The 16,357-nt window shown below is 50.8% G+C and overlaps 1 protein-coding gene across 12 annotated transcripts in view; it reads left to right on the forward strand.

Annotated features, from left to right (window-relative positions):
• The first annotated feature begins 284 nt into the window (after nt 1-284).
• The window catches only part of ADORA2A (adenosine A2a receptor), a 28,683-nt gene continuing 12,610 nt past the window's right edge, over nt 285-16,357 (forward strand). For 2 of the 12 annotated variants that reach the window (XM_040080836.2, XM_058422835.1), the window contains exons 1-3: nt 285-612; nt 8,954-9,048; nt 15,231-16,115. In XM_040080836.2, coding sequence (XP_039936770.1) covers nt 15,766-16,115 — 350 coding nt within the window. In that variant the 5' untranslated portion in view covers nt 285-612; nt 8,954-9,048; nt 15,231-15,765. Of the gene's footprint in view, nt 613-946; nt 1,005-5,182; nt 5,321-7,090; nt 7,125-7,267; nt 7,323-7,397; nt 7,521-8,138; nt 8,352-8,769; nt 8,867-8,953; nt 9,049-15,230; nt 16,116-16,357 lie in introns of those variants that run through there. The other 10 variants (XM_040080835.2, XM_040080850.2, XM_040080838.2 and 7 more) reach the window with 9 other exon arrangements.

Genomic DNA, 16,357 nt, shown 5'->3' on the forward strand with positions numbered 1-16,357 from the left:
AAACTTAGAAGATCCCCATAAAGGCCAACGAGATCAAATTCTTGGGAGGTTCTCTCCCTGTTTCAGAATTGCTGCGAGATGAATCGTGGCTGTCCCCAAGTCCTTGGGAGTTGCGGGATCTGGCTGGGGACAGGCGCAGCCCCAGGGGCACCGCCGGCAGGAAATGTGCTGTGTGCTGGGGGATCCACAGCCGCCTGCCCGCTGGGAATGTGAAACGCTGTCAAAGAGTCAGTATCTCTGCAGAGAACCCTCAAACCCTTCCAGAGCGGTAATGCACAGCCGTTCCTCTCCGTCGGTAGTAGTTAGAAAGAGAGTGAAGTTTCTCTGTGCGCAGCCTGTGCGGGGTCCCTCGCAGCCCTATGCTACAGCGGCGGGCTTCCACTCGCTGGGTGGGTTTTCCAGCCTGGAAAGAAGTAGATGCTTAAAATAATGTAGTGAGAAAGCCCTCCTCTCCTCCCCTCTCCTCTGCCCTCTCCCTTTCCCTTCCCTTTCCCCTCTCCTCTCCTTTCCTCTCCTCTCCTTTCTTTCCTCCTTTCATTGTATGCAGATCAAGCCCAGTCAAAGCCCGCTGCTGTCACTTGCCGGTCCCTTACGACAAGCGAGGACTCTCAAGTAAGTGTTCTCTCTCCTCCAGCCCCGCTGCGGGGACGCTGCTCGGGGCTGCCCGTGTTGGCACCGAGCCGGCCGCCAGGTAAAGCTGCGGGGCTGCCGGGCGCGCATCCGCCGGGAGCGGGAGCCGTTCCCGGTGCCGTTCCCGGTGCCGTTCCCGGTGCCGTTCCCGGGGCCGTTCCCGGGGCCGTTCCGGGGCCGTTCCCGGGGCCGTTCCCGGGGCCGTTCCCGGGGCCGTTCCCGGTGCCGTGGCCGCCGCCCGCCCGCCCCGCGCCGCCCTGCAGGGGGAGCCGCGGCAGCCGCGTCCTGCGCGGAGGCGGGAGCGGAGCGGGGCAGCGCCGGCACCGCCACACGGCTCCGGGCGCGGCCGGAGCGGAGCGGAGCCCCGAGGCCAGGTGGGTGAGGCCGGCGGGCCCGCGGGGAGGGGCGGCGGGGCCCGGGGTGCAGCTCCCGGGGCGGAGCGGGGCCTCCCGGCGGGGCGGACTGCGGGGCTCGTCCCGCCGGAGCATCCCGAGCGCGGCTGGCCCCGGCCCCGGCGGCCGCCGTGCGCGGCTCGGTTCCCCTCGCGGTGTCCGCGGCAGCCCCGCTCCCTCTCCTGCCCGTCCCGCGAATTTGAAAAGTGGCCGCGGCTGCTCTCTCGGTGCAGCCGAGCCCCCAGCCCCGAGACGGGGCGGCTTTGCCCCGCTAGCGCTCTCTCCCGCCCCGGCTCAGGTGTTTCCCCCGCGGAGCCGGTGCTTTTCGCTCCGTGCTGATTCCCAACTGTCAGTCCCTCGACACACCCCCGCGCTCCAAGATGTTTGCTCCGCGGATCTTCCCTCAAACATCGGGTGCTGGACTTTGGCTCCCTGCACCCAGCCCTCCTTGGCCCCTTCAGCAGATATTTGTGCCTAATCATAAAATAGCGATTCCGCGGGACCGCCCTTCATCCTGCAAACTTCTCTGTAGGGCTTTCAAAGGAGATTTCTACGCACTTCGCAGTCGCGTTAAAGGGAAAAGGGCAGGGACTGAATAGATGGCTTCAAACCTGTGCGGTCCTGTCCCATTCTTTGCCCCCAAAAGCCCCAACTCCGCCTTATCTCTGCCGAGCAGCTGGAAGTTCCTCAGCCTTTCCCTGCGCCGGGAGCGCTCAGCCTCGGAGCCCGCGATGGAGCCGCCGCTCCCCGCGGGGCCTGTGCCCCTGTGCGGGGGGAGAGGGCAGCTGGAGGACGGCAAACAGGCTTCAGGGTGCCTCCGGAGCTGTGGGCAGGGTGTGGATGCGGGTTTTTGGGGTGCCTGAGGCCGCAGGTGCGTTCCCATCCCGCTGTCAGTGCTGGTGCGCGGTGCCCTTGCCGGGGATGCTCCTGGGAGGAGATTTTCTGCACGGTCCTTTATGTGGTCTAGGAGTCATGGTTGCTTTACTCACCCTGGACAGGGTGAGTTTGGGGGTGTCAAGTGCAGGGGGACTGAGGGCTTTGCCATGGCCTGAAAGGAGGAAAGGTGCTTGAGCACCTTCTTCAAAACTGCCTGGGGCACTGAGCCCACAGAGAGACGGGAAGGGTTAACTTAAAGAGAACAACATGACTCACTTGGTAAATAGTTAATAGAATTGCTGTAACTACTTAAAATGATTTTCCTAAGCAGATGGCCAACTATTAGATAACTGAGTCTTTGGATGTATTTGTTTTCAGGTTTCTTATCAGGCTTGTAAGTCTCAGGCGCATGTAACTCAAGAACTGGAGTAACTGATAAATTCATTCTTCTGCATGAGGGAAACTAACAGAGAGAGAGAGAAAGCATGGTCAGCCCCTGAAGTTAGAGACATCCCTGCAGCATGTTGCCCAAGTGAGGCAGAAAAAGATTAGATAAAGTGACCAGCAAGGATGTGAGAAATATTTCAATTGAGTTAGGTCTGTGGAGGAAATACCTTATTTTGAATCTCAATAAAAAAAGTCAATATAAACGTAATCATGTACCACAAAAACCTATGGAAACAAAATCCTGTCTAATGTGGCAAATGGATTAAATCCTCAATTAACCAGGAAAGCTGTGAACCTCTGAATTTGTAGAGAAAACATGTGGGTACAAACTGCAAACATGTATGTGTGTACATAAAATAAAAATGACCTATTGCAGGGTGCGGGGGAAGAAAAAAAAAGGCAAGGAAAGAAAAGTCTCCTTTTTAATGGTGGCCATGTGGTACTTTTGTAATTTTCATGTGTACAAAATCTGTGCCTTTTCATATATTTTTATACATAAATAGAATCAGCATCACCCTGTACCAGGTCAAGGGATGTTGGCCCAATAATGATGTTTTTAGCCTTTGTCCTTCTATCAGGGGGTGCAAAAGGCACTAAAGGTCTGAGCTGGAATGCCTCTGCCAGGTCTCCCATGTTTGCTTTTCTGTTTTTGCTGGTATTTTAATAGGATCTTTCCATAAGGGCTGCTGCTGCTGTTGCGTTTGAATATAATCAACTTTTGAAAGCCCTTCATCTTTTTTGTTTAATCTTCAGTGATGGATTTCATGTAGAGCCGTGTGGTTAAGTTCTCCTAAGAAGCACTGGGAAAAGCTCAGCCCAGCCCTGCGGAAGATTTGGGGGGAATCTTTTCTCTTCCTTTCAGTCCTGTCTCTGGGAAGGGTCTGGTCCCCCCTTGCTTTTGAGCCTGGCTGCTTTTTCCACCCTGCGTCGAGGGAAAGCCTCTCCCTTTACCACTTCCTTTCTGCCTGGCTGACTGATGGCTGTGTGATTTCTTGTCTGTACAGGATGTTTAAGGTTTCACAGATTTCCCACCATTTTCACTGCGCTTCAGCTCTTCGCTGGGGTTTGACACTTCTGCCCACACGAGATGGGACAAGGCACAGAGTGGGGAAAGTCTGAGTTCTGCACAGCTGGGAGCGAGGTGTTCTCCTTCCAAAGGCTGGTGCCAACATCTCTCTTGGTGTCCTGCAAAGTTTGTCCTTGTCTTCAGCTCGAACAGATTCTGACTGCTTGTTCATTTTCTCACTTGGTCTGGATTGTGATTAACTCCCAAGGTTGTTCTTTATTGTGTGATTTCCATCTGAAAAGGGAGATGGGCTATTAAACATTTTCTTTTTTGGACTCGAAAGTAAGAACCAGGAAAGAGATCTTGAGCTGTGTGTCAAGGATTAAGAGAAGATCCTCACAAGTCAGTGGAGGGTTATCCCCTTTTATCAGGATATTTGGTATTTAGGACCAGAAGGTTTGGTTGCTTCATGGACCATCTTCAGGTTTTGCACAGTGCACCTGAACAGCCTTGGTGAAGCTACTTGAACAAAATAGCACAGTTCCTTGCCTCTCTGCTCATTTCGAAAATGCTGAGGAAGCTGCCACTTAACGAGAGGCTTTTGTAGTTGAATATTGAGGGTTGGACTGTTAGGAGTGAAGAAATGGCAGCATTCTGTCTTGGGAGGGCAGGAGGGTCTGGGCAGATGCACAGAAGGTGATTTAACCTCTGAAGGCTTCAGTTCCTTCTGCAGTCAGAAGATGCCTCTCCCTTCACAGACATTGCATCTGTATCAGGAATAATTATTGGTTGTATTGCATTTTTTTAAATCTTTTTTTCTCCGTAAATCTCAGTAAATCTCCGTAGATCAGAATGGACAGATGGCACGTGCGATTCTCAATTATGGGAAAAAGCCTTAGGAGGCACTTGGAGGTCATCTAATTCAGACCTCTGCCCAAAGGCAGGATGAGCCATGGATTTGCCATCCCTGACATCTTTCCTAAAGACCTGCAGCTGAGACTCCTCACCTTCCTGGTGTGCAGGAAATACCCTGATATCCAGCTTAAACCTCCCCTGCTCTAACTCATTCTTCATCCTGACCACAGTGGGTAGCCCACAGACAATCAGCAGAGTATTTCAAAGCACTTCACCCAATGTGGGTATTTGGTAAATATGAGTGGGTAATGGTGTGATCTCTCATTCCTCAACCTGGGCCCTGGGGCTCTTGCTGATGGGGATTTTAAAATTCTTATTTCTTTAAAAGTTACACATTTCAAACCTGAATAAAGTAATTTTATTACCACTACAAATGCAGCTGAGGAAGGCAGGGTTTAAAAAGAAATGACAGCTACAAGACAAATTGTATTTATCTTAGATGCTAAGTCAGGGGTTGCATGCAGTAGGTTTATCACTATCTGACAGGTAACAAGATAAAGTCCAGGTGTTACACAGGGATGTGGAAAGACTTGAAACAGGAATAAAGAATACTTTACAAGGCATTTTTAGGGAACATTTGCAAACAATGCCTCTGAGACAATGGAGAAGTTAGCAGGGAGGGAAACTTCTTGCAGGGATGGTTTGAGCCAGGGGCAGGGGGAGGGAAAGGCACGCAGGGGATGAGGGAATCTTCCTGTCCCTCTCTGATACAAGGAGAGGAAAGGGGGGTTTTCCTGGAGCTTTGGAGACGTGACGGGTGACATGCTGGGCTCCTGCCTGAGTGTTGATTAGCATTCGTGATTGCTCCCAGTTCCAGGGGGGAAGGCGCTCCGGCATTCTAGTCCTCGCAGCTCGGGGCTGGTTTATCTGCGGCGTTCCCTGCGTCCCGTGGCCGGTGTTCGTGGCCCTCGTTCGCAGCTCCCCGGGGACGGGGCTGGCTGCTGGAGCCTCTGGAAGCCCAGCCCGAGGCGAGGGTGCCGTCTGAGCATCCCCCGGGCAGGAACGCTGCTGAGCCGAGCCAAGTGCAAGCTCGTAACGCATCCCTTCGGGAACGGTGAGCGTTGCACTTTTCCCTGGTAGAAGTTTCCTCATTTGGTATTCAGACCTCAGAGTCTCCTCTGTTTTTCTCCTGGATTTGTTTTGTTGGGGATGTTTTGGTTTGGGTTTGCACTCTTGTGTTCTCCTCTTGTTCCTTGCCTCCCCTTTCCCTCCCACCCTCTTATTTTTTCTAACTAGGGCAGCATAAATGTTTCTGCTCTCTCTGCCGGTTCTCTAAGGCAAATCCCCCTTCTCGTACTGGGACAGCCCTCTACAAACAGCCCTATCAATCATTTTGGTCATTGAGTTTTCCCCAGTAGAACAGGATTGTCAGATCCTGGTATGAATCAGCTGTTGGACTTAAGGGAAGTAGGTGGTTCAATGTCATATTCTGTGCTAATAACAACTTTGGTTTCAGTACGAGATCCATAGATGGGCACAGATGGGATTTTCCATAGGAAACATCCCCCTGGACAAAAGACAGCTAACAGGTATGCGGCTTTTTACTAAAATCTTCAGAAGAGAGGCACGTGATTGAAATTGATTTGAATAATTACAGTTTCCACATACGTCCAATGCACAGATCAGTGCCCAGGTTCAATGGGACGGTGGAAAATCACATCAGACTGACCTGGGCTGGCACCAGCACCATCCCAGCTCCTGGAGCTGTGTGGGGAAGCACACTGACGTTTAAAAAGGCTGTAAAATGTTTTGCAGCCTGGATTTTGGCAAAAAAAACCCCTGACCTGTGCTGGTGGCTGCCTAGTCAGGGATAATCCGGGGCTGTCTCTGATAATCCCAAAACGCAGGTCCTCTTTAGCAGACCTTTTAAAACTGAGGCACCTGACTTTGTCAAACACCTAAAAAACATTATTTCTTTTGTGCCATCCTGTGTTTTACGAAATGTTGATCCAAACTTTGCTTGACCATTATGATTCATTTAGGATTCTTGTTGACTTTCCTACCCCATTCCGAAAGGGAAATCTTCCTTTTCCTCCATGTAGGCACCGGTTAGCCCAGCTGTATGATTACAGCAGGCAAGAGACGGACACAGTCCAGTGAGAGAAACCATCCTAAAGTCTCAGGGCAGTCTGTTCTGAGCACTTCCTCGGGATCCATCTCTGCTTGACTAACACCTTTTGTGTTTGGAGTCAAATGGCACAGTCCCCAAGGAATTTGCCTTGGGGGTCTTTTTGGGTTTGTCCTTGTTTGTCGAGGTGTGAGGCTCATGGCTGTCACGCATTTGAGAAATGATCGCAGGTTTCTTTACAGATGGACCTTTTCTATGACGTCTTGTTGTGCAGAGACTGTAAAATATCCAAAGTTTTCATAGGACAGAAGGGCCACTTCCCAAGGCTGGTGGAGGTATCTGCTGTAGAGGGGTCCTGACAGCTCCTCTCCTCTCCTCTCCTCTCCTCTCCTCTCCTCTCCTCTCCTCTCCTCTCCTCTCCTCTCCTCTCCTCTCCTCTCCTCTCCTCTCCTCTCCTCTCCTCTCCTCTCCTCTCCTCTCCTCTCCTCTCCTCTCCTCTCCTCTCCTCTCCTCTCCTCTCCTCTCCTCTCCTCTCCTCTCCTCTCCTCTCCTCTCCTCTCCTCTCCTCTCCTCAGCTCATGAAGGGCCAGTAAACGCAGTAAGGTCTTTTCTGAGGTGATTTATGAATGGCTGCTGGTTCTGCAGTGTGATGGTCAGATGCAGAAGGCCAGAGCTCAGTGGTGGGAAGGCCAGAGCTCACAGGTGAGAAGGTCAGAGCTCACAGGTGAGAAGTTCAGAGCTCAGTGGTGGGAAGGTCAGAGCTCACAGGTGAGAAGGTCAGAGCTCACAGGTGAGAAGGCCACAGCTCACAGGTGAGAAGGCCAGAGCTCAGTGGTGAGAAGGCCAGAGCTCAGTGGTGAGAAGTTCAGAGCTCACAGGTGGGAAGGCCACAGCTCACAGGTGAGAAGGCCAGAGCTCACAGGTGGGAAGGCCAGAGCTCTCAGGTGAGAAGGCCAGAGCTCTCAGATGAGAAGGCCAGAGCTCACAGGTGAGAAGGCCAGAGCTCAGTGGTGGGAAGGCCAGAGCTCAGTGGTGGGAAGGCCAGAGCTCAGTGGTGGGAAGGCCAGAGCTCAGTGGTGAGAAGGCCAGAGCTCAGTGGTGGGAAGGCCAGAGCTCAGTGGTGAGAAGGCCAGAGCTCAGTGGTGGGAAGGCCAGAGCTCACAGGTGAGAAGGCCAGAGCTCTCAGGTGAGAAGGCCAGAGCTCTCAGGTGAGAAGGCCAGAGCTCAGTGGTGGGAAGGCCAGAGCTCAGTGGTGGGAAGTGTCACTTCCCCAGCAGCTCGGTGCCCTGCAGCCCGGCCCAGCAGCGGCTCCGGCGGCGCAGGAAGCGGGAGCGGTGCGGGGCTGTGGGTGCAGCGGATGTGCTCTGACCGCAGCGCGGGGCTCAGGAAGTGACACGAGGGCTGAGGAGTCCTCAGAGCGCCAGCTGAACGCTCTGGGATCGGCGACGGTGCCAACGGAAAGCTCTTGACAAATGGGATTGGAATCAAGGACTTGGGCACGCACAGGGTCCCCGGGAGTGCCTCTGGTGTCGGCTGGCTGCCTGGGACGCTGGAAATGTCGCCTCACAAGGGTGACAGCAGCGAGGTGCAAGTCACGGCAACGAGGAGAGGGAACGGCAAAGCGAGGGCATCTGGCCTCGGGGCATCATCAGAGCATCAGCTCCTTACCCACAGAGGGTGGCAGAGTCCTAAAAATGTCTTAAAAGGCTTTGAGGCTGCGACAGGAGCACTGACAGGATGGCGAGGCTGACACCGAGGAATAAGCGTTAGCAGCCAGAGCACCTTACAAAACGGATGGGGGAAAGTTGCCGAAGGCAAACTCAGGGGACAGAAAATTTGTTATTGTGGGTTTTGCCTGCTTTTGGGATGAGCAGCGTTGTACAATGCTTTCATCGGGACGGGGAAGGACAGCTGGGGAATCATTCTGAGTCACGTGGAGAGAGATGGTGAGAGTCACATTCTTTCTGCCGCAGGAGGATGTTGGTTGTCCTGCTGCAACAGCTCTCCCTGCGCCGGGGTGAGTTTTGTTTCACCATCAGGGTTTGTGCAAGCAGGCAGCCTGCAGGACAGCGCTCCATGGAGCAGGAGAGAAAACCTGTACTTGGAGAAGGCAAATAGGGTTTGGGAATAATTGGATAAAAATGCAAGAAAACTAACAGATGTACCCAATTCTCAGCTGCCTGTCTGGAAACTTCATACAGAAAAATGAGAGGCAAAGTCACATCTGGAGAGACATCTACTCCGTTATTTTAAAATCGAGCGGAATGGATGCGTTAGCAATATGATAAATATCTTCAGAGAAAATTCTTCCCTTGCCTGTATTCCTCAGTGGGTCACCTCTTCTTGATATCCTGTTTCCTCGTTTCTCTTATTTTGTCCTTGAAGGAAATGCTCCTCATGTGTGAACACAGCTGGCTTTAGTAGGGCTGTGAGGAGGCAGAGTTTGAGTTCTTCCCTCACACAGGAAAGGAAAACTGGCTCCTCAGAGACATTGTGGATGATATTGGCAGTAGTAACTTGTTTCTGGTCATGGTACATGGTTTTAATTATGCTTTTTTACTTGTCCACCTTATGAAAGCCTATCCAAATGCTTTTTTTTTTTTTTTTTTTTTTTTTTAGAAATGCCACCATAGATAAATGAACATCGGCCGTCCTGAGTGCAAATAATTTCCTGAAAGTCCATATCATGATGCCTTCTGCCCAGCGAGACTTTGGTGAGCACAGGGGAGCTCTTTTCCCTTCTGTTTGTTTGATCTGGCTTATTTAACTGCTGGTCATTCATCCTTACTTAGTTTTGCCCTCCTTGGCTTTTTGTGACCATTAGAATTGGAATAATTACTGTGAGGTTTTTTTCCCTTGCTTTTAAACATTTATAACATCCACTTAGGGAAAAAAAAAAAAAAAAAAAGGTCAAATGTGTTCTGTTCTAATCTTCCGCTACCACAATAAAAATGAATCCACTTCTAGCACTTGGAGGGTAGGAGGCAAAGCTGCAATATTGGTTTGGGCTGAGCCATTCCTGTCAGCCAGCCCATCTGCATTACGGCCTGTGCTTCTTGTCCAGTGGGATTGCACTTTTGGGGCAGTTTTGGTTTTTAATTTTTTTTGTTGTTGTTGTTTCTTTTTTGGTTTTTTTTTTCTAATGAGCATAAACAAGAGGAGAAGAGAGGCACAGGACAGGCTGGCAGGGTGTGGCTCTGTCATGGTTTTGGTTGCTGTCACTGATGCAGCAGCGTGGGTGTCTCTGGTAAATCAGTCAAGACTTTACACCCAGGTTCATTGTGCTTGTTGCTGGAGTACAGCCTCCCTTCTTGGCCTGGACTGCAGCAGGGATGGAAATGGAAAACAGAACTGTTGCCCCTCTGTCCCATTTTTAAACTGGTAGACAGAGTTCAGGCACAGTGCAGGTCTCTGAAGAGCCATTTCTTCTGCCTTTCACAAGTACGTGAAGGGAATTTTTTTACGTCTTGTTGCTTTCCTGTAAGAGGGGATTACACCAAATTTAGCAAAGCTGAAGCTCTCATTTCACTTATTATTTCAGGAGAACTTGCAAAGCCTATCCAGAAAGCTCATTACCCCACTGTAGGTTTATATTACAGCAGATTTCACTTCCCAAGAGGAGACAAAGTCCGCGCTTCCAAAAAGCCTTGGCCTTGCATTTTTGCAGCCAGAGCGTCAGTGGCTCAGATGATATTTTGGATAAAATCTGAAATGGTGCCTGGAAGGGTCAGACTGGCATGTGGAGCTTCTTGAGAGGACAAAAATTTCCACTCCTGCCCGTGTTCTGCACTCACAAGAGCGTCCACACGGGCGTGGGAGGGCTGAGGGAAAGGGCAAGAGCTCCAGGTACCTGAAAACCAAGACCGTGGTGTGCTGATAATTTTGCCTGCTTTGTTTCACTCGCATCCTTTGTTAACAAAGAGCAGTCTAGAGGGAAATAGTCTATTATTAATATTTAATTTCCTCCTATTACTGTAAGCAGATGACCTGAAAGATCATTTAGGCAGCAGCCAATAATAAAGCAAAGAGAGGAATCAGAAAATGCACGTCTTGGTTAGGTGGGTGATGCCTCCTTCCTCCTCTTTCCTGCCCCACCCAGCCACAGCTCCTCGTCCTTCCATGGGAGGCAGGGCTGAGGATGCTCCCCAGAGCCGTGTGTGAGCAGTCAGGGACCCGGGGAACTGCTCTACGTGAAGTATTCATAAAATACCCAACTACAGAAGGGAAACCCTTGAGCAACACAGAGCAGCGCTCCTGCTGCCTTCGCTATCGTTCTCCCCCGAAGGACACGTGTTTTCATTATGTTTTACAGCCCCGGTTGTTTTGCAAATTCATGTTCTGCCCGTGAGCGCATTGGCTCGTTTATTGTGACTTGATCCTCTGAAGTGGTGGGGAGAGACGAGATTTCTTGGAGTCTTTGATTTAAAAGATAGGGATGTTCTCTTTGAGCTGAAGGGATTTCAAAGAGAGGATAAAAACTGACAGGCATCTCCCCCCTCCAGGCTTTGGAAAGTAGGAAACAAACGATTTAGCAGCACCAATTTTTCTGCTTAGGGCCATGTGTGAATTCAAGGGTTTTCCCTAAGGGAATTAGGCAATCTGCATGTGGCTGGTACCTGGGAAGGGTCATGCTGTCAAAGGGAGATTGTGATCTGTGGAATGAACACCCCCCTGGCCCCCTTAAGCTGCCTGCTGCCTCTCCTGGCCCATCCTAGAGCAGACACAGCACCCAACCCCTCCGGGGCCGGGGGAAGCTGCAGCCTGTCACCCACTGCCCACAGACGGTCCTGGGTGCCCGAGGGGCTGCTGATCATCCGCAGCTTTGGCTGATGCTGAGAGGAGCTGTCAGACTGAAGTGTCCCAGGCACCGGGAGCCTGGCAGGCACAGAGGGTGTGCCTGCTCCGTGCCAGCTGACAGAGCCTGGGCAGCCAGAGCCTCCCGCAGCGGCAGCACTCAGCCTGGAGGGGCCAAGAGCAGGAGATGAGCTCCTCTGGGGTGCCCCACTGGAAGCGAGCAGTGCCCGAGGGCTCAGCTCCATGCTTTTGGCGCTCAGGAGGGAGAAGGGGCAGCACCTTGCTCCAAAGTCAGCTGGAGATGCCAAACTAAAGCTTGCTCAGGCTCTGCTGGTGAGTCGCTTCATGGGAACGTGCTGTGCAGATGCTTTATTGAATTTTCAAGGAGGAGTTTCTCATTGGGACTGAAATATGAGAGAGAACAGAGTGTTCCAAGTCACTACAAACGAACAGAGCTCCAGGTTTACAGGTTTGTGAATGACAAAAAAGGTTTATTTAATAATGGGGGAAAGGCCGGAACATAGCCCGGGGTATCAAGAAGGAATTAACAAAATAAAACAAGGGCTTATGAAGAAATACTAATTGTAGCTGTCTGGCCTGTTGGGTGATACAGGTTATTTTTCTTAAGTTTCAAGACGCTTGCTATGCTGATCCCTCAAGGGCCTGGAATGTTAAATATACACTTCCCCAGTGAGTAAAGCAGATTGTTAATTAATTTTTTCTTATTAGATCTGATTGCTGAGCCTTTGGGTCCTGCATGAAGTAGACAATTCGACAATAAATTCCATTTTGCCTCTGGATCTATGTCACCTTCCCTGGGTGGTCTCTATTTCATTTTGCCCCCGTGCAGTGATAATTTCTAGCTGTAGAAGCAGAAAGACTGAGCCCGTTCTTGTTCTAAAGCAAGTTGCAAGTAATGAAATGGAGATTTGTTGTGTCAGGTGAGCACTGCAGCAGCTGGCACTGAGAGGGGAATGAGGAGAGGTGGGTGAGCTCAGGCTGAGCGCGAACCCTCCGGGGTTGTGGCACATTCTGCCAGCAGCGGGTGAGGCCGGGCTTGTGTGGCCAGTAATTGCTTTTTCTAATGTCAGTGGCTACTCAGCGCCGCTGAAGCAGAGACAAAATGTTGTTTTGTCGTGGCTGGGACACCTGCTCAGCTCCAGCCACTTCTCCCCTGAGATGTGCTGGCTCTGCAGAACTCCGAGTGTTTTCCGGCCCATCTGAGAGCAGAGGGTGGAAGGACGTGCTGTCCTTTTCTGGACATAACATTCCCATTGCTTCAGAATAAATGACTGGGGCTCGGGATGAGAATCAGCCTGCTGTTTGCGGAGAGAGATGGGAAGCGAGGGACAAACAAATTCAGAGATAAAAAAATTCAAATTTAACATCCGGTAATGAAACAGTCAAAGTAGAAGGTTAGAAGATCTGTTGTGTCAGAAAACAGTGTGTGATGTAGTCATTAAACTTCAGTGTAGGAAATTTCAGCTTTGTGCTGAGCCATTGGTATGTACAGAAGTGAAGTTTGGAAATTTTCTCCATGTCCTGCTGGAGTTTGAGGTGAGCCATTGAAAGAGTCAGGTTGAACAAAATGCATCTAGGATCAGTATGGGTTCATGATCCTACTGAAGGGAGCTCTCAAATGGGGAAAATATCCAGTAATTTTGCTTTGATCCTCTTCACCGACGTGTATGAGCTGTGAACGTGATGGGCAAGAGCAGCATTGCAGGACTTTGTGTAAATCCTCTGAGCAGCAAGATTTAGGTGCTCAGTTCTCAGGCTGGCTCCCCTCAAACAGGGCTTCCTTCAGCTCTTCTGACTCCATCTCAGAGGAGCTCGTGGGGGAACTCGAGTGGGTTTAGCAGCAGTTTTGGCCCAAGTATGTCAGAGTAATTTGTTAAATTTTTCTTAACCTGGCCTGGCACCGGAGTTGGAACGTGCTCTTGTCCTGCATGGGGAGGGAGCCTGTGGGAGGTGTGTGCCTGCACTCTGCGCTGACCCTGTCCTGCTCAGGGGTTCAGGGGCTCACTCCCACCCCAGAGGGTCAGGCACAGCCGTGTCCTGCACCCCTCTTCCTCTTAGGAGCCTGTTTTGCCCACTGCTTCCTTTGTTAGGTTGTTTTTTCCTCCTACCAGCTTTTTCCTGTCTTTTTCTTCCCTTCTTGCTCACACACGTACACAAAGCATTGTTTATTTCTCATCCTGCCCCTTCTGTTCTCTCTGCCTCCAGATCTTCTGTATTTCTACCTTTTATTACTCTGAATCCTCTTCCCTGGGAGCTGGGCTGGAGGGTGAGGTTTCAATATCGCTGCTCTGAAACAAACCTGTTGGGATTTGTAATGGACAAGCAGATGCTTTCAGGGGCAGATCACTGACACCCCTGAAATCCAAGAAAGTAAAAGCCATCTTTAGGAAGTCACTGAAAAACTGGAGGTTTTGCTGCAGGAGCATAGACTAGAGAGACTTCTCGGGGTTTTTCTGCTTTGAAAAAGATTAAATGGATGATCTTTATCTTGCTCTTAATGGCTAGATCACACACTGATTTCTTCTGTTGGTTTCTTCCACTAAAACCAAACAAAACACAGAAACAGGATAGCTGAAGGTAGAGAACGGCAAGGGTTTTGAAGCCTGTCCAAACCACTGAGAATCATTCACTTTCCTTTCAAATGCAGCATTAGCAATAGAGCTCTAAATCAATGAAAGGTCTAAAATTAGATTATATTCCTGAGATCAGATGTGAATCACAAGTTAATAATATTTTCTTTTATTATCACTGTCTTTACCCTTTTATTTTATCCTGAGAAATTAGGTTTCTGACTTGAAAACAGAGTGAACTGTGAAGGCATCAAACCCCGATGGGTGAGACCACACCGGATCACCTGTGGATGGGGCTCAAAAATCTCGTTTTGGAGGTTCATGCTGCATCCAAAACCGAGCTCTGTGATTTATCCGTTGGCACTGTGTTCCTCTCTCTCCCAGCCCTCTGATGTATCAAGCTGTTTCTTAAATTAATGAGAAAATATTATTGCTAAAGCTTGCTAAATAAGGTTTGCAACCCACTCTGGAAGTGACAGGCGAGGACAGCAAGCAATTATCTCTTGACTGTGGCACAAAGCTCGGGGAATTGTGTTCTCCCTTCTGTATTTTTAGCTGAAACCGTGGTGAAATGCACCCACATCTGAAGCAGAGGTACCAGGTGACCTGCAAGGGCGTGCAGGTGATGTGTATCTGCTCGTGGGAAGTGCAGCACCAGCTTTAGCCCAGACTGTGTGCAGGACACTGCAGGAGCTCCAATGCAGCCCTGAGCCGGGGCACTGGCACGGTGCTGTCTGTGTATTCCTGGCAGAGGGGAGTTTCCTGGCGTGGCTGCAGGTGAAGGATGCTGCTGTCCTGGATGCAACAAACAGCGCAGGCAAAATGAACGCAGGGAGCCGCAGGAGGGGAGCCTGCAGAGACCCTTGCAAAGCACGCGCACGGCCAGCAGGAATGTCCTCCAAGGTGTCCCCGTGTGGCACACCGTGACCACTTCTCCCTGCCATGGAGCTGGTTGCAGCTCCTGCACACATGGAGGCCAGGCAGTGTGAGCACACGGGGCAGCAGTGCAGCTCCCCTGGGAACGAGGGTCCGTGTCCTTGCAGAGCAGGGAGTTGGCGCAGCGGTTTTGTGGCAAAGCGCGTGAGGGTGGGCAGCACGTGATGGCTCAGAGCCGGTGTTTGCCATCACAGGGAGACAGGTGTGTGTGAAAGGCTCCTCCACCTTTCCTCTGTGCAGCCTCAGCACTTGCCAGGACATAATTAGCGGGGCTCTCGTGTTTCAGGGCGGGCTATGGAGCAGCTGCTCAAGTGCCAGCTCAGTCGGTAGCCTCGAAAACAAAACGTCCCTTGTTTCTCATCACCACTGTGAAACGCTGCCTTCCTGAACTTGGGCTTGGCCCTGCAGCTTGCAGGATAGACAAAATGTGAGAATTTTGCCAATAATGTATTCTTCTAGGTCTGTTTAATATCCATTATCAATTCAATGTGCCGCTTTAATGAGATTTCGCTTTCTCCATCTCCTCCATAGAGCTGATTACTTAGCGTATGTGGTTGGTTTTCTTTTCTTTTTAGAAAGGAAGAAACTGCGAGTGAAGAAGTTTAATTTTTGCTTCAGCTGAAGAGAATATTTGCCGAGCCCTGGTGGGAAAAGGTGAAAAGAGGACCAGAGGATGTTGCTAGTAGGTATGGAGATGACAGGAAGCCATGACTAGCAGGGGGATTGTCAACAGGAAACAAAACACCGCAGCTGATGTGACACTGCTGTACAGTACAGCTGCTGTGCTGCGCTGCCTGCTGGACGCCGAGGCCTGGGGAGCCCTGTCTGTCTCCAAGAGAGGTTCTCCTGTCCGTTTGTCTGCTGGAGTTTGAATTATTCTGCACCTGGTTGATCCACTTTGCTGGAGCTGGCAAACCCTGGGCTTTTTTTTTCCTTGACACCAGCTACTGTAAAGTCCTTGAACAGCTATGGGGACAAAAATGTGTGTGTGAGCAGCCTTCCCGGGCTGGCAGCTGAGCGCTCCACGGACCCCAGGCAGCTTTGAGGTGTCTTGGCTGTTCAGTGCTCTGCAGATATGAACGCTGAGCTTTGGGGCTGGTTGTTCTCACCATGCTAGTACATGGGAAGGACGACTTCCTCTCAGACATAGCCTACATCATCCTGGAGCTGATCATCGCAGTGCTGGCCATCCTGGGGAACATCCTGGTCTGCTGGGCCGTCTATCTGAACAGCAACTTGCAGAACGTCACCAACTATTTTGTGGTGTCCCTGGCTGCTGCTGACATTGCCGTGGGCGTGCTGGCAATCCCCTTTGCCATCACCATCAGCACTGGCTTCTGTGCCTTCTTCTATGGCTGCCTTTTCATTGCCTGCTTTGTCCTGGTCCTGACCCAGAGTTCCATCTTCAGCCTCCTCGCCATCGCCATCGACAGAATCATTGCCATCCGAATACCCCTCAGGTAAGCACGGGCTGGGCTGGCTGCTGAGGGCTCAGCATCTCTAAAAAACACAGGTCTGGAGATGAATCGAGGAAGGAAAATTAAATGAGGATCAGTGCTTCTTCTCCTGTATTTTGAAAGCAACTTTTCTATGTCCTAAAATGTGCCTTGGCTGGTGGATTTTCTGGTTGCTTCCTTTTCCTGTTCTTCTCTGTTCTCCTATGGTGGGTGTCCATGGCATCACAGCCTGGGAGCTGCCACTC

This window comes from Hirundo rustica, chromosome 17, assembly GCF_015227805.2.
Source record: "Hirundo rustica isolate bHirRus1 chromosome 17, bHirRus1.pri.v3, whole genome shotgun sequence".
NCBI lineage: Eukaryota > Metazoa > Chordata > Aves > Passeriformes > Hirundinidae > Hirundo > Hirundo rustica.